Source organism: Hyperolius riggenbachi, chromosome 7 (assembly GCF_040937935.1).
Source record: "Hyperolius riggenbachi isolate aHypRig1 chromosome 7, aHypRig1.pri, whole genome shotgun sequence".
Classification (NCBI taxonomy): domain Eukaryota; kingdom Metazoa; phylum Chordata; class Amphibia; order Anura; family Hyperoliidae; genus Hyperolius; species Hyperolius riggenbachi.
Window position 1 is genome coordinate 113,721,820 of NC_090652.1, and position 20,341 is coordinate 113,742,160.

At 43.7% G+C, this 20,341-nt stretch overlaps 1 protein-coding gene across 3 annotated transcripts in view; it reads right to left on the reverse strand.

Annotated features, from left to right (window-relative positions):
* The window catches only part of BAIAP3 (BAI1 associated protein 3), a 317,725-nt gene that overhangs the window by 165,136 nt on the left and 132,248 nt on the right, over positions 1-20,341 (reverse strand). For all 3 annotated transcript variants that reach the window (XM_068244533.1, XM_068244531.1, XM_068244534.1), the window contains 2 exons: positions 10,115-10,214; positions 1,032-1,139 (listed from right to left, as the gene is read on the reverse strand). In XM_068244533.1, coding sequence (XP_068100634.1) covers positions 1,032-1,139; positions 10,115-10,214 — 208 coding nt within the window. The remainder of the gene's footprint in view (positions 1-1,031; positions 1,140-10,114; positions 10,215-20,341) is intronic.

The window sequence follows — 20,341 nt, forward strand, 5'->3', positions numbered from 1 at the left end:
ATTTGTTTCAACAAAAAACCTGATTGGACATGTTGGAAATTTTTTTATATTTGATCTAACAGAATAGTCGAACAAAATTATCTAATTAAAAAAAAATAGGAAAAAATGATACCGTGTATGGACCCCATTACTGGAATTAGTTTGGGTGTGTTCACACTATGCATGTTGCTTCGCGCTGCACATACATTTACATGGGCATGTCCCCATCTCAGCATTGTAAGTGAGCACATTATCCATTACCTGCAGTATGTGTTCTGGATAATGTGTGCATTACATATTACCAAAGCAATTTTCAATGGAATGAAAAGTAGCATGCACATTATAACATGCAGAGTGGGAGTTGCAGTAACATCTGTGTGGATGTTATTCAATGCCCATAGAGGGAATTTAGCCTAAATCTGCCTTTTATTTGCATTTGACACCCTTTGCTTTCCATTTTTTTCTAAATGCAACATTGTCCATTTATTCTGTGTATTAAGTGCTTCTCTGTTATATATTGGACAAAACACGACAAAACGTAAAGGATACATGAGCTGAATTGCTATATAAAAGTTTTAATTACCTGGGTCTTCTCCTAGCCCCTAGAAGTATGTGTGTCCCTTCCTTGCACCAGCTAAGTAAAACTTTAATATAGCAATTTAACTCATGTATCCGTTACGTGATCCAGCAAACCTGGATTGGATTTTTGCTGCAAGCGAAGTGAGAACTTTTCTAGATCAACCTGAGTGAATGTATTAAACAAAAATGTGTTCCTTCTGCAAACTTGTGAAAATAATTGCAGTCATTAACCTTTCAACAAGTCCACACTATGTTCTGATATGAAATGTTTTTGCCACCTAACAGCAGACATTAAACAAAAAAATGATGGATCACTTGTGGTCTTGTCTGTTTCCTAAATTACTCCAGAAAAGCACATAGGATAATTGGAGATGCAGTATCTAAAAAAAAAATGTAGGCAATATACATACATGCACTTAAGTTAATCATAATGTGTTTATTTTCAGAGGGTGCAAAAAGTCCAAAAAGTATACCTGGTGTGTGACAAGTTTTATAATGAGGTGGCAATCTCCTTGAACCTTCGAAGAGCTTGTCCGTGGTTCCAGCTTGAACCATTTATCTATTCCTCCAACAGGAATTTCCTTCAACAAAAAAGGTATATCAAAATAAAGCAAAATATATTTGCATAGCTTTTTTACATAGTTAAAAGATAAATGACAACCTGACAGGTGTCTTGATTGTTTGGTTCAATAATCTTATCCCACTAGAGAGAGGGCCTTAGGCCGAAACATAATAATTGACAGACTAAAGCAGGGAAAACAAATCTCCTTTTAGATCCTAAATCATATGTAACCCTATACTGTATATAGAGAACAAAGAACCCACAGGGTCGAAAGGGGTTTCTAAAAATTGAATTTAAAATTGTATTAACCACCCTGGCGTTCTGATTAAATCGCCAGGGTGGCTGCGGGAGGGTTTTTTTTAAATAAAAAAAAAACTATTTCATGCAGCCAACTGAAAGTTGGCTGCATGAAAGCCCACTAGAGGGCGCTCCGGAGGCGTTCTTCCGATCGCCTCCGGCGCCCAGAATAAACAAGGAAGGCCGCAATGAGCGGCCTTCCTTGTTTTGCTTACATCGTCGCCATAGCGACGAGCGGAGTGACGTCATGGACGTCAGCCGACGTCCGGACGTCTGCCGCCTCTGATCCAGCCCTTAGCGCTGGCCGGAACTTTTTGTTCCGGCTACGCTGGGCTCAGGCGGCTGGGGGGACCCTCTTTCGCCACTGCTCGTGGCGGATCGCCGCAGAGCGGCGGCGATCGGGCAGCACACGCGGCTGGCAAAGTGCCGGCTGCGTGTGCTGCTCTTTATTTCATAAAAATCGGCCCAGCAGGGCCTGAGCGGCAGCCTCCGGCGGTGATGGACGAGCTGAGCTCGTCCATACCGCCCAGCTGGTTAATCACAAAATGTAATGTACAAAAAATTGTTATACATTTTAAAAAGAGAGAGAGAGAGAGATAGCAACAGCATTGCCAACCAATCCTGCCTGAACCAGAATCCCAGTCAATTGCCAAAGGACAGGAGTAACTTAAAGGAAGCATGCCTAGTATGAGTCAATCATCAGTTAGTGGATGAGCAGCTGGTGTTTACACCCTTGACTAAAAGTTCCAAAAGGTCCAAAGTACAGCACACATCCAGAGGCTCCTGTGGGCACATGTACGGTGGTACTGCCAATAAGCGTAATGGGATACCATCCACTTTAAACATTAGTCACTCTTATCAAAAATGGATGCATCACCAAGTGACCATTAACAGAGATTCATAGATAGATGGAGATGCAGTCCGCCAGGAGATGCAATCCCCTTATGTAGTCCTCCATGAAAGTGCATGCAAATAAGTATCCAACCAATATCAAGCTGTGAGTTCAAACACCGTGCCTGATGCAGTCATCTAGCTTGCTCCTATATAGGAGTATTGATTTCTCCACCTGGCACCAGAAATCTGGATATGTTATCAGTGAGGGGTACTGTTCACCTCACACGAGTTAGTATGCGTGAGTCATCATTAGTATTGCAGGTATAATGCAAGAAATAATGTCCACTAGGAGATATGGCTCCTCAATACACCCCTCCAATGTATAGTTGTAGATGCCGATCCCAAAGGCATTGGGGAGTGTGTGCAAGTCAGGGGTTCATGATGTCACCCCTCCCCCCCCCTCCCCCATCTCTCTCTCTCTCTCTCTCTCTCTAGGCTAACCGGTTTCACTGGTAAGACACTGGCATCATCATGGCAAAAAATTGTGTCTGCATCCACGGAGACCAGCGGCCTATAATGGTGCCAGGTGAAGAGGGTTAGTTACTTTCGTGTGTGTTTTTGCAATTACAAAGTTTCACAGTGCTATTTTTCTGCGATTGCCATTGAAGTTAAATAACATGAAAATCCATTTGATTAACTTCGAAACCATATGCTAATTTTCATGCAAAATGACATTTTTGATGTGAATTTTCTGCATTTCCATTGACTTACATTGAATCACAAATTGCACATGAAAAAGGCGACCTGCCGCGAGAATTTAAACGGCAGAAAATTTGTGAACAGAAATTCACACGCGAGAACATAAAAACATAATGCCATTGAAATGCATTACGTGTCGGGGTTGTGTTTTTGGAAAATAGCGTATGTGTGAACCCTGCGTTAGGCATGACTTATGAAATAACACCTTTTGACTAATCAGCATATTAAAACTCTAGTGTGTCTTTAACCACTTGCCGACCACCTTAAGCCGATGGGCGGCGGCAAGGGCTGGGCCCAAACGACCGCAATACGCCCATCGGCGGTGGCGGGCGTGGTTATGCGGCGATCGCGTCATTCGTGACGCGATCAGCCGCCGGCAACTGGCTCCGCCCCCCCCCCCCGCGCTGTGACCCGCCGGCCGTTCGGAAGCGCCGGCGGGTTACTAGCACCCGGATCGCCGCATACAAAATGTATAATACACTTTGTAATGTTTACAAAGTGTATTATACTGGCTGCCTCCTGCCCTGGTGGTCCCAGTGTCCTAGGGACCACCAGGGCAGGCTGCAGCAACCCTAGTTTGCACCAAACACACTGATCCTGCCCCCCCTTCCCTCTGATCGCCCACAGCACCCGTCAGACCCCCCCTGCCCACCCCCCAGACCCCTGTTTGTACCCAATCACCCCCCTAATCACCCATCAATCACTCCCTGTCACTATCTAAAAACGCTATTTTTTTTAACCCTAAACTGCCCCCTGCTCCCTCCTGATCACCCCACCACCCCTCAGATTCTCCCCAGACCCCCCCCCCCCCGTGTACTGTATGCATCTATCCCCCCTGATCACCTGCCAATCACCTGTCAATCACCCATCAATCACCCATCAATCGCCCCCTGTCACTGCCACCCATAAATCAGCCCCTAACCTGCCCCTTGTGGGCAATCTGATCACCCACCCACACCAATAGATCGCCCGCAGATCCGATGTCAGATCACCTCCCAAGTGCAGTGTTTACATCTGTTCTCTCCTCTAAACACCCACTTATTACCCATCAATCACCCCCTATCACCACCTGTCACTGTTACCCATCATATCAGACCCTAATCTGCCCCTTGCGGGCACCCAATCACCCGCCTACACGCTCAGATTGCCCTCAGACCCCTCCTTATCAATTCGCCAGTGCAATATTTACATCTCTTCTTCCCTGTAATAACCCACTGATCACCTGTCAATCACCTATCAATCACCCATCAATCACCCCCTGTCACTGCCACCCATCAATCAGCCCCTAACCTGCCCCTTGCGGGCAATCTGATCACCCACCCACACCAATAGATCGCCCGCAGATCCGATGTCAGATCACCTCCCAAGTGCAGTGTTTACATCTGTTCTCTCCTCTAAACACCCACCAATTACCCATCAATCACCCCCTATCACCACCTGTCACTGTTACCCATCAGAATAGACCGTAATCTGCCCCTTGCGGGCACCCAATCACTCGCCCCACACGCTCAGATTGCCCTCAGACCCCCCCTTATCAATTCGCCAGTGTAATATTTACATCTCTTCTTCCCTGTAATAACCCACTGATCACCTGTCAATCACCTATCAATCACCCATCAATCACCCCCTGTCACTGCCACCCATCAATCACCCCCTGTCACTGCCACCCATCAATCAGCCCCTAACCTGCCCCTTGCGGGCAATCTGATCACCCACCCACACCAATAGATTGCCCGCAGATCCAATATCAGATCACCTCCCAAGTGCAGTGTTTACATCTGTTCTCTCCTCTAAACACCCACTTATTACCCATCAATCACCCATCAATCACCCCCTATCACCACCTGTCACTGTTACCCATCAGATCAGACCCTAATCTGCCCCTTGCGGGCATCCAATCACCCGCCTACATGCTCAAATTGCCCTCAGACCCCCCCTTATCAATTCGCCAGTGCAATATTTACATCTCTTCTTCCCTGTAATAACCCACTGATCACCAGTCAATCACCTATCAATCACCCATCAATCACCCCCTGTCACTGCCACCCATCAATCAGCCCCTAACCTGCCCCTTGCGGGCAATCTGATCACCCACCCACACCAATAGATCGCCCGCAGATCCGATGTCAGATCACCTCCCAAGTGCAGTGTTTACATCTGTTCTCTCCTCTAAACACCCACTTATTACCCATCAATCACCCATCAATCACCCCCTATCACCACCTGTCACTGTTACCCATCAGAATAGACCATAATCTGCCCCTTGCGGGCACCCAATCACTCGCCCCACATGCTCAGATTGCCCTCAGACCCCCCTTATCAATTCGCCAGTGCAATATTTACATCTCTTCTTCCCTGTAATAACCCACTGATCACCTGTCAATCACCTCTCAATCACCTATTAATCACCCCCTGTCACTGCCACCCATCAATCACCCCCTGTCACTGCCACCCATCAATCAGCCCCTAACCTGCCCCTTGCGGGCAATCTGATCACCCACCCACACCAATAGATCGCCCGCAGATCCGATGTCAGATCACCTCCCAAGTGCAGTGTTTACATCTGTTCTCTACCCTAAACACCCACTAATTACCCATCAATCACCCCCTGTCACTGATACCCATCAGATTAGACCCTAATCTGCCCCTAGGGCACCCAATCACCCGCCCACACCCTCAGAACGCCCTTAGACCCCAGCCCTGATCACCTCGCCAGGGCATTGCTTGCATCTATTTCCCCCCTCTAATCACACCTTGAGACACCCATCAATCGCCTCCTGTCACCACCTGTCACCCCCTAGCACACCTACCCATCAGATCAGGCCCTAATTTGCCCCGTGTGGGCTCTTGATCACTCGGCCAAACCCTCAGACCCCCTTCCGATCACCTCCCCAGTGCATTGATTGTATCTATTTTCCCCTCTAACCACCCCCTGAGACACCCATCAATCACCTCCTGTCACCCCCCTAGCACTCCTATCCATCAGATCAGGCCCAATACAACCTGTCATCTAAGAGGCCACCCTGCTTATGACCGGTTCCACAAAATTTGCCCCCTCATAGACCACCTGTCTTCAAAATGTGCAGATGCTTATACCCCTGAACAGTCATTTTGAGAAATTTGGTTTCCCGACTACTCACGGTTTTGGGCCCGTAAAATGCCAGGGCAGTATAGGAACCCCACAAGTGACCCCATTTTAGAAAAAAGACACCCCAAGGTATTCTGTTAGGTGTATGACGAGTTCATAGAAGATTTTATTTTTTGTCAACAGTTAGCGGAAATTGATTTTTATTGTTTTTCTCACAAAGTGTCATTTTTCACTAACTTGTGACAAAAAATAAAATCTTCTATGAACTCACCATGCACCTAACGGATTACCTTGGGGTGTCTTCTTTCTAAAATGGGGTCACTTGTGGGGTTCCTATACTGCCCTGGCATTTTAGGGGCCCTAAACCGTGAGGAGTAGTCTTGAAACCAAATGTCGCAAAATGACCTGTGAAATCCTAAAGGTACTCATTGGACTTTGGGCCCCTTAGCGCACTTAGGGTGCAAAAAAATGCCACACATGTGGTTCCGCCGTACTCAGGAGAAGTAGTATAATGTGTTTTGTGGTGTATTTTTACACATACCCATGCTGAGTGGGAGAAATATCTCTGTAAATGACAATTGTTTGATTTTTTTTTACACACAATTGTCCATTTACAGAGAGATTTCTCCCACCCAGCATGGGTATGTATAAAAATACACCCCAAAACACATTATACTACTTCTTCTGAGTACGGCGATACCACATGTGTGACACTTTTTTGCAACCTAGGTGCGCTAAGGGGCCTAACGTCCTATTCACAGGTCATTTTGAGGCATTTGGATTCTAGACTACTCCTCACGGTTTAGGGCCCCTAAAATGCCAGGGCAGTATAGGAACCCTACAAGTGACCCCATTTTAGAAAGAAGACACCCCAAGGTATGCTGTTAGGAGTATGGTGAGTTCATAGAAGATTTTTTTTTGTTACAAGTTAGCGGAAAATGACACTTTGTGAAAAAAAAATACAAATCAATTTCCGCTAACTTGTGACAAAAAATAAAATCTTCTATGAACTCACCATACTCCTAACGGAATACCTTGGGGTGTCTTCTTTCTAAAATGGGGTCATTTGTGGGGTTCCTATACTGCCCTGGCATTTTAGGGGCCCTAAACCGTGAGGAGTAGTCTGGAATCCAAATGCCTCAAAATGACCCGTGAATAGGACGTTAGGCCCCTTAGCGCACCTAGGTTGCAAAAAAGTGTCACACATGTGGTATCACCGTACTCAGAAGAAGTAGTATAATGTGTTTTGGGGTGTATTTTTATACATACCCATGCTGGGTGGGAGAAATCTCTCTGTAAATGGACAATTGTGTGTAAAAAAAATCAAAAAATTGTCATTTCTAGAGATATTTCTCCCACTCAGCATGGGTATGTGTAAAAATACACCACAAAACACATTATACTACTTCTCCTGAGTACGGCGGTACCACATGTGTGGCATTTTTTTGCACCCTAAATGCGCTAAGGGGCCCAAAGTCCAATGAGTACCTTTTGGATTTCACAGGTCATTTTGCGACATTTGGTTTCAAGACTACTCCTCACGGTTTAGGGCCCCTAAAATGCCAGGGCAGTATAGGAACCCCACAAGTGACCCCATTTTAGAAAGAAGACACCCCAAGGTATTCCGTTAGGAGTATGGTGAGTTCATAGAAGATTTTATTTTTTGTCACAAATTAGCGGAAAATGACACTTTGTGAAAAAACACAATTAAAATCAATTTCCGCTAACTTGTGACAAAAAAAAATCATCTATGAACTCACCATACTCCTAACGGAATACCTTGGGGTGTCTTCTTTCTAAAATGGGGTCATTTGTGGGGTTCCTATACTGCCCTGGCATTTTAGGGGCCCTAAACCGTGAGGAGTAGTTTTGAAACCAAATGTCGCAAAATGACCTGTGAAATCCTAAAGGTACTCATTGGACTTAGGTCCCCTTAGCGCAGTTAGGGTGCAAAAAAAGTGCCACACATGTGGTATTGCCGTACTCAGGAGAAGTAGTATAATGTGTTTTGGGGTGTATTTTTACACATACCCATGCTGAGTGGGAGAAATATCTCTGTAAATAGACAATTGTGTGTAAAAAAAATCAAAAAATTGTCATTTACGGAGATATTTCTCCCACCCAGCATGGGTATGTGTAAAAATACACCCCAAAACACATTATACTACTTCTCCTGAGTACGGCAATACCACGTGTGGCACTTTTTTGCAGCCTAACTGTGCTAAGGGGCCCAAAGTCCAATGAGCATCTTTAGGCTTTACAGGGGTGCTTACAATTAGGCACCCCCCAAAATGCCAGGACAGTGAACACACCCCACACATTTTGGAAAGTAGACACTTCAAGGTATTCAGAGAGGAGCATAGTGAGTCCATGGCAGATTTCATTTTTTTTTTGTCGGAAGTTAGAAGAAATGGAAACTTTTTTTTTTTTTTTTTTTTGTCACAAAGTGTCATTTTCCGCTAACTTGTGACAAAAAATAAAATCTTCTATGAACTCACCATACCTCTCACTGAATACTTTGGGATGTCTTCTTTCCAAAATGGGGTCATTTGGGGGGTATTTATACTATCCTGGAATTTTAGCACCTCATGAAACATGACAGGGGGTCAGAATAGTCAGAGATGCTTGAAAATAGGAAAATTCACTTTTGGCACCATAGTTTGTAAACGCTATAACTTTTACCCAATCCAATAAATATACACTGAATGTTTTTTTTTATCAAAGACATGTAGCAGAATAACTTTTGCGCTCAAATGTATAGGAAATTTTACTTTATTTGAAAAATGTCAGCACAGAAAGTTAAAAAAGTCATTTTTTTGACAAAATTCATGTCTTTTTTGATGAATATAATAAAAACTAAAACTCGCAGCAGCAATCAAATAGCACTAAAAGAAAGCTGTATTAGTGACAAGAAAAGGAGGTAAAATTCATTTAGGTGGTAGGTTGTATGACCGAGCCATAAACCGTGAAAGCTGCAGTGGTCTGAATGGAAAAAAAGGCTCTGGTCCTTAAGGGGCGAAAAGACTGTGGTCCTCAAGTGGTTAAAGAAAACCTGTACTGAAAAAAAGTTCCCCTGAGGGGTACTCACCTCAGTAGGGGGAAGCCTCTGGACCCTATTGAGGCTTCCCCCATCCTCCTGTGTCCCACGGCGGTCTCGCTGCAGCCCCCGGAACTCACAGGCGACAAATTCGACAGCCTGTGCAATATTTACCTTTTCGGGCTCCGGCGGGGGCGCTGTTGTGGTTCTTCTGACGGAGATAGGCGAAAATAGACAATCTCTGTCGGGTCCACTCAACTGCGCAGGCGCAGGAGAATTGCGCCTGCGCAGTAGAGCGGCCCTATGGAGGTCGGCTATTTTCGCCTATCTCCGTGGGAAGAGCAAATACTGCGCCTGCGCTGGAGCCTAAAGGTAAATATTTACATCGCCGCCGCTCCGGGAGGATTTTCTCCGCCGCCGTGGGACCGAAGTGGACGAGGGAAGCCTCAACAGGATTCGGAGGCTTCCCCCACCCGATATGAGCACCCCCCAAGGGAGTTTTTTTCATTACAGATTTTCTTTGAAGGGAATCTGAAGTGAAAGTTATTTGGATGCTGCCATGTTCAATACTTATTTACTTTTAAATAATACCAGTTGCCTGGCTGTCCTTCTGATCACACCTTCTGGCACGCCTGAAACAAGCATGTGGCTTATCTTGTTAGATTTTTTTAACAGAAACATCTGCATGCTTGTTCAGGGTCTATGGCTAAATTAATTAGAAACAGAGGATCAGCAGGACTGCCACGCAACAGGAATTGTTGAAAATTAAATAAACATGTCAGCCTCCATTATCTTCTCGGTTCAGGTTCCCTTTAAGCACTACATTAGTGACTACATCCAGTAAAAAATGTTTTACAGATACTCTCTAGTCTAGTGGGCACACGTCAGTTTTATAATATTGCAGGATGACTCATGGTACTTAATACGCTGAGCTCCTATCATTTATGCAGTGGTAATGAATCCTTTCCTCTTTACTTACATTAATGGCGATGTTAAGGCATCCTAAAAAGTCATCCACATTGTCTTCCCCGGAACTAGTTCCATTCGCCCTGGCTGACTTCACGATTTGCTTGAAGTACCTACGGTAGGAAAGGACACAATGGGTTAATCATTTTACATCTAAAGTACTGTACTTCATGCCAATAAATGTTTCCCACGTCAGTCATCGGGTTTACTAGGCATGGATGAGCAGAATATCTATTTCTTCAGGTCTATATTCAATCAGCAAAAATTACAACTTGGCTTGTTAAAACCACATTTAGGGCTCATTTACACAATGGGTATTTGAATGCACTGTATATCAGATGAGAAACGCATTGGTGAAAATTTCTTAAAGGGAAACTGAAGAGAGAGGTATATGGAGGCTGTCATGTTTATTTCCTTTTAATCAATACCAGTTGCCTGGCAGCTCTGCTGGTCTATTTCTCTGCAGTAGTATCTGAATAAAACCAGAAATAAGCATACAGCTAATCTTGTCAGATCTGACTTTAGTATTGGCTAATAGTATTAGCGGCAGAGGATCAGCAGGGCTGCCAGGCAACTGGTATTGCTTAAAAGGAAATAAACATGACAGCCTCCATATACCTCTCTCTTCAGTTCCCCTTTAATTTCTCCTATGGGAAAATTGACATCTCTGAGTTGTACGGAGTGAATAACGCCAATGCATTGTGCAGGCATGTCTATGGCCAGAGCGCATGGGGACAGTACATTTCTACAGTTACATGCAGTCTCAGCAGTTTGTAGGCTTTCATTTACACATTTACAATGAATTTCCTGTCCAGAATGCATGTTCTCCACTATTTTAGATGCAGGAATCTGAGTATCATCTTTTAGCAGAGGACCTAATAATTAAAGGGTACTTGTAGTATCATGTAACATGATGAGATATATGCATAGATAAAAGCATGTTTTTATTTTTTCTCACTGTTAGGGCTTGTTCACACCTAGGGCGTGTGCGGTTTTTAAAAACGCCCTGAAATGGCTAGTGCAATGATTCTTTATGGGACAGTTCACATTAGCGCGTTTCATCCGCTTTCCGCTCAGCAAAGCGCTGCATGTACCATTTTCGGGGTGATTTGGCTACAATGGAAAGTATGGGAAAAATGCAAAACGCTCACAACTCGCTTTATCCGGCCATTGCGTTCACACTTTTATGAATAAATACATTGTATTTATTAATTTCCAGGTGAAAGAGTTCACTGCCTTACTGACATCAGGAAGTGAAAAAACAGAATCGCTCTGCAAAAGTGCTTACAAAAGAGCTTTGAACAGAATCGTAGCGTGCAGTGGAGCGCCGGGGGAGGGGAGGTGGGGGGTGGGGAATGCGCAAAAAAATCTCTGTCATCAGCGATTTCGATTTTAGATGGCGTTAGGCCACAAAATGAGTAGTTTTTGTCCTTATTAATAAAACGTTCTAAACTTTGAACATTGTCATCATTAAAGCAGTTTTTAGACTTTTACACTTTTATCGGGTGCCTCCAGTCACTAGCAACATCCATTCAAGTTCACCAAAAAGAATAAAACAAAACGAAAAAAAAACTTTGTCCTGATTGAACCCGCACATATTCCAGTTGATCAAAAGGCTGTAGTAGCTCTCACTGTGAGAGCTAAGTAACATTAAAAAATAAAAAAACACCATTGTGCACTTAAAGAGACACTGAAGCGAGAATAAATCTCGCTTCAGAGCTCATAGTTAGCACGTGTGCCCCTGCTAAAACGCCGCTATCCCGCGGCAAAACGGGGGTCCCTTCACCCCCAAACACCCCCCCCGCAGAATCAACGACCAAATTGGTTGTAGATTTTGCTGCTCCTAGAGGCAGGGCTAACGGCTGCAGCCCTGCCTCTAATCGCGTCTATCAGCGGCGCATCGCCGCCTCTCCCCCGCCCCTCTCAGTGATCACCCCTGACTGAGAGGGGCGGGGGAGAGGCGGAGATACACGCTGACAGACGCGCATGGGGCAGGGCTGCGGCGGTTAGCCCTGCCTCAACCAGGAAGAGATCCCCGGCTGCACGGAGGGGATTTCGGGGGGTAAGGGACCCCTGTTTAGCCGCGGGATAGCGGCGTTTTAGCAGGGGCACACATGCCCCTGCTAACTATGAGCTCTGAAGCAAGATTTATTCTCGCTTCAGAGTCTCTTTAAGAAAGTCAAAAGTAGGCTTTAACTTTTAAATTCAAAATAAGACTAGGGAGATTCAGGAAAATCCTTTTTGGGATTAGGACTATAGATAATGTATGTCAGGTTTGCTTTGAAGTCCAGGCCTTCACTTGAATTATATGACAAAGCAACTTATTTCTTACTACCCTTAACATCAAGAGGTCTGTCATCCCAACTGCCAAAGTAAACTCCAAATCCTAAAACATCTTTACAATTGTAATAAAATACTCCACAAACTACCTTCACTCCATGATCACCACACCCACAGGATGTTTACATACCACATGTCAGAATCCCCTCTGCTGGCCTTGATTCCCTGGACAGTTTGGTTTCCTATGCAGGTTGCATAATTCAGTCCAGGGAAAAGAGGCCTCTTTGTCAGTTTGCAAGGCTGACTGATTTGCATCTACTTATCTGCTTGTCTGCTTCCTTTGAAGGTTTTCAGTATAAATGTCACTTCCTCCCAGAATTCCTTGCTCGTCATAGTCTCTGTCTAGCGAGACTAACCTTAGAGCCTCAGCCTCTTTGTATCTTGTTGCGAATATTCTAGTGTAGTTAATTCTCGGGGAGTGCAATTTGCACTCCTACTAGTGCAGTCAGGCTCTGTATTATTTGTACTGCCTATTCTTGTTTTGTCTTGTCCTGTCCTTGCGATTGTACTATCCTCCTGCGGTGGCTGATAGTGAATCGTTCAGTCTTGTTCCTTGATCACATTCGCCCTAGCGCTAGAGGCGGTGGGTCTCCCTTGTCTGTGTCTTGGAGTATCCTTATGGTTATCCTTAGCAGCGGTTGCTACTGGTTACTCCTTCGGTCTGTTTTGTCTGGAACGAACGCTTGCTGGTGTTGGGCAACCGATTAGCACGCGCTCCCACTATCTGTTTGTCTTTTGTTCTTCGTGTTTATACGTTAGTCAGGGTTGGTACGTTTTTTCACTGTTGCGCTTCTCGTGCGGTGACCGTACTATTGACGCGCTTGTCACTGTTGCGCATAACGTGCAGTGACCGCGTTTAGTTAGTTCATTTGTTATTTCCCTGGCGTTCAGATTGTAGTTATTAGCGGTGTCTACCTTTACTCAATTCATGCTCTGTCTTTGCTCAGTCTTGTGTTGCTGATAGCAATCGCCTCTCTTGCGATTAGCTTTCTCTCTCTGGTCTGTTCTGTTGTGATATGTCTACCGTTGCTGGGTGGTGACTAGATTGGTAGACATTCATATAATCTGTCTCTGTTCTTGCCTTCTTTGGGTTGCTACTTGATTAGATTACCTAGTGTTGCTTCATCGTGCAATTTCAATCTGGCATCTGTGGATGTACAAAGGACTTGTTCCTCTGTACTCCACAGCTCTACCTGCTGGTTGGAATTCCCCTCTACAAATATATACTGGGTACTCTGCTTCTGTGATTGTGGGGATTTCCACCTGCTTCAGCGCACTTAGTGTGCGCTGACTGTTGAAATCGCTCCCAGATCATTACACCACATCATGTATACAGGAAGTGGTCATACTTCTGGAATTCCCCTTAATTAAAATGAAAATGCATATTAATGCGCACACACACACAGAAACACACATAACATGCACACTGAGCAATGCTTGCATCAAAACACACACATTGCACAATGTATTTGACCAAATGAGACTGAGAAGCAGGGCTGTGTAGCTCTCCCTATTGGTAATAGCTGCCTGGCTCTCCCTATTGGCTGTCTGTCCATGTTACAGTGTGGAGAGAGCATGAAGAGACTGAGTTTTTAGCTGGTCAAAGCTGAAGAAAAATACTGAACACTTATGCATGATTTACCGAATGTGTTCATCTTTGTGAATTGCAATTTCTTGTCATTTCTTGAGGTATTTACCGCACAAGTTGGTAATTTACCTCACTTGTTGGTAATTTTAATTTTCTGTGTGTGTTCAGAATTTGAATAGAAATACTATCTATCAAAGCTCATTCTAGCAAACATAGCAGTTTCCAAAGAGAATTGGAAGTTTTTCTAAGAAACAAATATAGAAAGCTACCAGCTCCTTATATTTCAAAAATAAGTAAGAAAACATTGCAATATGCTGTACATTTGGGGAGATTTTGTTTTCTTTTAAATCACCTTAAAAAATGCTTTTCAAAGGTCACTGTCAAAATTTAATTAACGGTCGCTATGGGTAACCACACCACACCTTCTGTTTGGCACCAGCAGTTTGATTAGCTGCGCACAGCAATACAACACTCTCACAGCCAGCAGATATCTCATCTCAAAAGTGGACTCCAGACGCCTCAAGCTTTAAGGAATTTATTTGGAAAATAACGTCATACAGGCAGGTGCATCAGTTATCTTCGTTACATGTTCATTACCTCAGCGAAGCAATCAATCTGTAGTAGGTCATCTTAAGCGTTTCATGGCGCTTGAGCTAGACCTTGTGAATAACTCAGGTTTTTCTTAAGGACATCTATGCTATGTTGCACTAAGACAGATGTTACAGCATACAAGCCTATGTGCAGAATACCGGCCTCTAAAGAGTTAACTTTGACATCACCCGGCAGGGGCGGACCAGTCACACATCGCATCCTAGGCCTGCAATTGGCTGATAAGAGCATGTGATATGTGACGTGCAGATAGCTGCTCATGTCTGCTCAGATAGGAAGATCCATATGGCTTTTCCTTCCTGGATACTGGGATATGAGGTAATATGTACTAGCTGAATGTGTTTACTGTACACTGCCCATTGTTTACTTTTCAAAGCATAACAAAGCTCATGTTTTGCTGGCGCTGCCATCAACCAGTCTGGCATATGAGCTGATATCGCTTCCATGGCCTTGTGGAAGACACACAGGGCCATATGCAATTCACTTTTTCACCTGTGTTTTCTCCAAGGTGATATTTTTACAACTTTAAATAAAATGCCTTTTAAGCCACCAGCCAGTAAACAAATACTCAAAATATTTTTACAGTAATGTTTTACCTACTTTTTGAACTTTTTTTCGATTGCAAAGTGCTGAAAAGTTATTTTAAATTGAAGATTAAAAATTATCTCCTAGGAGAAAACTCAGGTGAAAAAGTGAATTGCATATGGGCCACAGAGGCCCATATTTAATTCAACTTTTCTCCTGAGTTTTCTCCCAGGTGATATTTTCACGCATTTTCATAAAATGCATTTTAAACCACCAGCGAGCAAGAAAATACTCGACATTAATTTGACAGTACTTTTTCATCAACTTTTTTGTACTTTTTCAAATGTAGAATGCTGAAAATGTATTTTAAAGAGAAGATGAAAATTATCTCCTAGGAGATAACTCAGGAGAAAAAGTTAATTGCATATGGGCCACAGTGTTCTACTTAGAACTGTAATTTCTCCAAATGTCTCTAAAGAAGAACCCTGTCTATAGAGTCTCGGACCAAACCATGATTCTCTTAAGCTACTAGGGAATTCTCTACTGCAAGAATCCGATCCATGAGATTACTTTCTACTTTCACAAGATTTCCAGTTGTTAATAGATTGGTTAAATCTATGAAACAACTTACTCACCCAGGTATGAAGCTATCCTAATGCCTTCTTTGTTACGGAATTTTGTATTTTGCATGTAGTCCTGTTTTATGTTGATGCATCGGCAAGGATGAATGCCCGGGTGAAGGACATTGTTGGCTCGATGTTCTGCTGTGCTCGGAGGCCTAAGCCTTACAAAGTTCCTGGAGTGCGATCTCTCTCAGCTGCAGTCTCTGGTCTCATCACTGGTGACAAAACCATCTGCTTTGACACTCTGCAGCCTATCTGGGTGATGATTAGGCTCTGTTTGTCCCCTGATCCCAGAGTTATTCAGGAAGTTGTTGCTAGGCCATTGTGGCTTTCAAATGCAATTTAAATCATACAATCCATCAGAGGAAAGAGCTGGCTCCTCTGTGCACCACATAGACACGCACTGCCGAGTCATTTGCCACTCTCAGTTAAGATCAATTTTTTTTAACTGCTAATTTTTACATTCTAAATAAGGCTAAATTCTATTTGGATTTTAGGTTTGAAGTTAGAGCTATTATCTTTGCATGCGTGTATATTTTTCATGTAAAATGAATTCTTATATTGTTGGTTCATTTTTATTATGCTTCTCTACTTTCTGTCCTCACTTTGCCTCACAGAACAAAAACCTTATTGTTCAGTGCTTCTTTTTTTTTTATAAGAAATTGCACTGTATCCACCTGTAAAAGATTTCTCTCGAATCTCCCCACTCCTCTGGAACTTCCTTCCACAATGTGTTCGCCACTCACCCACACTAGCTATCTTAAAAGGAAACTAAATTGAAAAGGATGTGGATTTTTCCTTTTAAAATAATACCAGTTGCCTGACTCTCCTGCTGATCCTGTGTCTCTAATACTTTTAGCCACAGCCCTTGAGCAAGCATGCAGATCAGGTGCTATGACTGAAGCCAGACTGGATTAGCTGCATGCTTGTTTCAGGTTTGTGATTCTGCCACCACTGTAGCCAAAGAGATAAGCAGGACTATCAGGCAACTGGTATTGTTTAAAAGGAAACATCCATATCCCTCTCAGTTTAGGTTCCCTTTAAGATTGAACCTGAAAACTCACCTCTGTCTTCAGGCAAGCTTGTAATCTTTCCTAACCTAGCTACCAACAACATCCTGGTACTCAGCTCCCCCTACCTGTTTAAACCTTTAGCAGCCAATTTATAATTTATTTAGAGGTTTGCAAGTGCTCTAATTTTAGCACATGTTTTACTTCTTGTTTTTTACATTTGCTACTTGCTACTAAATAGTGCTGCTGTAATGTTTTAGTTCTGTGAAAGGTGATGGTACTGTACATATTCATATATTCAGCACAAAACTAAATTTACATCTTATCAGTCTGTATTTTTCTGCAAGGCCTGAAGTGGGCGAGTTGCTATGTCAATGGTCATACATTTTACAGGTGTGTATTTCTATGTACAGAGCTATGAAAGATGTTGGCACTATCTAAATAAAATAAAAAAACAGTAATAATAATAATAATAATAATAATGTATTTTAAACATTTCAGAGAAATAAAAGCCTAAAAGGAACACTATCAATTAACATCTTTTTTTCAAATGAGATAGTGTAACGTTTGCGGAATCGTTTTTGTGGTCAGCGCACCAGACGTGCGCTGACGTGGCGGAAATCCTCCACAAACGTGTAATTGGGAGAACCCAGGTTAGGTGCAATGCACCGGTAGAGGGCTATTCCCACCGGCAGATGGAGCTGTGGAGTGCAGACGAGCCCTGCCTCTGCACTGCCACAGATGCCAGATGGTAATTGGACGAGAAATAGCACAGGGACAGACAGAATGTGTGTTCACCAATCTAGTTGCCCCCCAGCGACGGTGAACACACATCAACGGAAAGAAAGCGCGAATGAAATCGCAAGAATGGCGATTGCCAACAGACAGCAGACTGAGAAGGACAGAGAACGAGAGTAGCAAAGGCACAGCAAACAAGAATATAGAACAAATAAAGAAAATAACAAACGCTAACTAAACGCGAACACCGCACTCATTCTCAACAGCGAGCGCGTTTACGGCGCGGTCTCCGCACAATAAGCGCAACAGATACAAGCGTGCCACCCTAACTAACCAATGACAGAAAAACACGAAATAGAGAACGTGAACGCTTGCTAAACGGTTACCTCACCGAGCCTACAGCAAGCGTTCGTATTAGAAAAGACAGACAGACAGGTGGGCTGCCAGTAGCAACCGTTGCTCTGGCTAGCACCCCTAAGGCAGAGATACAGAAAGAGGCACTGCCACTACCACTAGGGCAAGTGCGATCTAGACAGATGAACAGAAGGGGCTACCAGTAGCAACCACTGCTCTGGTTAGCACCCCCAAGGCAGAGATACAGAAGGAGGCACTGCCACTACCACTAGGGTAAGTGCGATCCAGACAGATGAACAGAAGGGGCTACCAGTAGCAACCGCTGCTCTGCTTAGCACCCCCAGACAGACAGAACAATTTCCTGTCGACCGCCGCTGGCGACAGGACAATCGCAGCAGAGAGGCAACACAGACAAAACAAATAAAGCAATTGACTGCACTAGAAGAGCTGCCTAGTGCAGTCCCAAGAATTACTCTAAGGTAAACTTTGACAAACAAACAGGGCTGACACTCTAGGAGAGTTTCTCAGTAACAAACCATGAAAGATGACCAGAAAAGGATTCTGGGAGAACATGGTATTTATACTGCCAGCCTTCCAAGAAGGCAGGTAGGCAATCTGCAAAACAAATATATGCAAATTCCTCAGCAGCAGAGCAGGTCTGAAACTTGCAAAGCAAAGACAGGTCTCTTTTCCAGAGACCTGCAGCCCTCAAACTTAAGGAATGGTCAAACAGCTGTCTGCCCGTGCAGCCAGCTGAGCGGATCATCACAGATAGACATAGATTAGGGAGTGCTGTTAGGTATGGGTGTATACTTTTAAATGCTTAGCTCTTTGTTTACTGTTATCAAATTCCTTTCACAATTACTGACGGCATCTGAGGCAAAATCTGACGGGACTACTCATTCATAAAAGGAGGGTGATTCCCTCACACTGCATCTGTTAATCCTGTGTGTGAGAGAAAGTTCTCACTGCCTGTCTCTGACTGAGCTGTCTGCAGAGAGCAGAGGAAATGTAACTTGTCTGTAATTGTATGTAAAACCTGACACCCCTTTTTGTATGCAGTCTGACATGCAAAGAACAATGTAATATTGAAGCAAACCTTTGCAAATGAAATATTCCAACTGAACTAAAAGCTACATACAATGAATTCAAGCTTTTGCCTCTGATATTTAACATGAAAAGTAGGAAAATATTTACACAACTACTTAGACATTATTTGTACATTGTCATTGTAGAACAGTTGGTTTGATAGTGTTCCTTTAATAACTTCTTGTCATTCTTGCAGGCTGGTATTCCCCAGGGAATTCAAAGAGAATAGGGTTCCACTCCAAGTACCAGCCCACATGGATCACAATATTGGGGGTACTGTGCAACAAAGCTCCACGCCCCTCTGCAGAGCCCCCTAGTCAACACGTTTGCAGTGCACCTTTATCCATACCACCTGTTTGGGTGGCCAATACGATTTGGGGAGTTTGTTTTTTTTTCTAAAAAATAATATTTTGTATATCAATAAAAACACATCTTGGTGCACAGTTTTGACACACAGCAACCAATGGCGTAGCTAAGGAGCTGTGGGCCCTGATGCAAGTTTTACATTTGGGCCCCCCTACGCACTCTATACATAACAATTGATACGGTGCCCCAAAACCTGCCAATGGCAACTACCATGTCAGAGGTGCAAGAAGGGAATGCAGAGCACTTTTTTAATGATTACCACTATTCAAAGTATCTATTGAAGTGATTATTCTGAGCACAGGACTTATAGAGAGCTAATACTGAAATTGAGGGAAGGCCTCTCGGGGCCCCTCTGGCCCAAGGGACCTGATGCAATCACAACCTCTGCACCCCGTATTGCTACGCCTCTGACAGCACCCACCTTAATGTGTTTGAATTAATAAAACAATGCTTGCATGGTGATTTTTTTGGTGCAAAGTGATATCTCAGATGTCATGACTGTCCATCAAGCTGTATATTTGTTTGATAACTGTGTGGCTAGGTCACTGTAATGCTGGATACACACCATGCTTTTCCGCGTCGAATGCGTCCGTCGATACGCGTCGATTCGATTATTTCTGAGCATTTCCGAGCACATTTCGATGATTTTTTTAGGCCGATTGCCATGTAAAGTATGGCAAATCGACCTAACGATCCATCGAAACGTGAATCGGACATGTCGGAAATAATCAAATTGATGCGTATCGATGGACGCATCGAACGTGGAAACGCATGGTGTGTATCCAGCATAAGAAGCTGTCAAGTTATTGCAGTGTATATTCCTCATTTACTTTAGAGAACCACTGTTTCAGCAAGAAGATTATATTTAGAGTTCTCCCTTGAGATATTCTAAGACAACTTAATTCTGATGATTTCAGTGAACATCTGAACATCGTGCTTTGTAGGAAAGGGCAACAACACCGTTATCTCACTCCCTAGGCAGACTCAATGTCTGACCT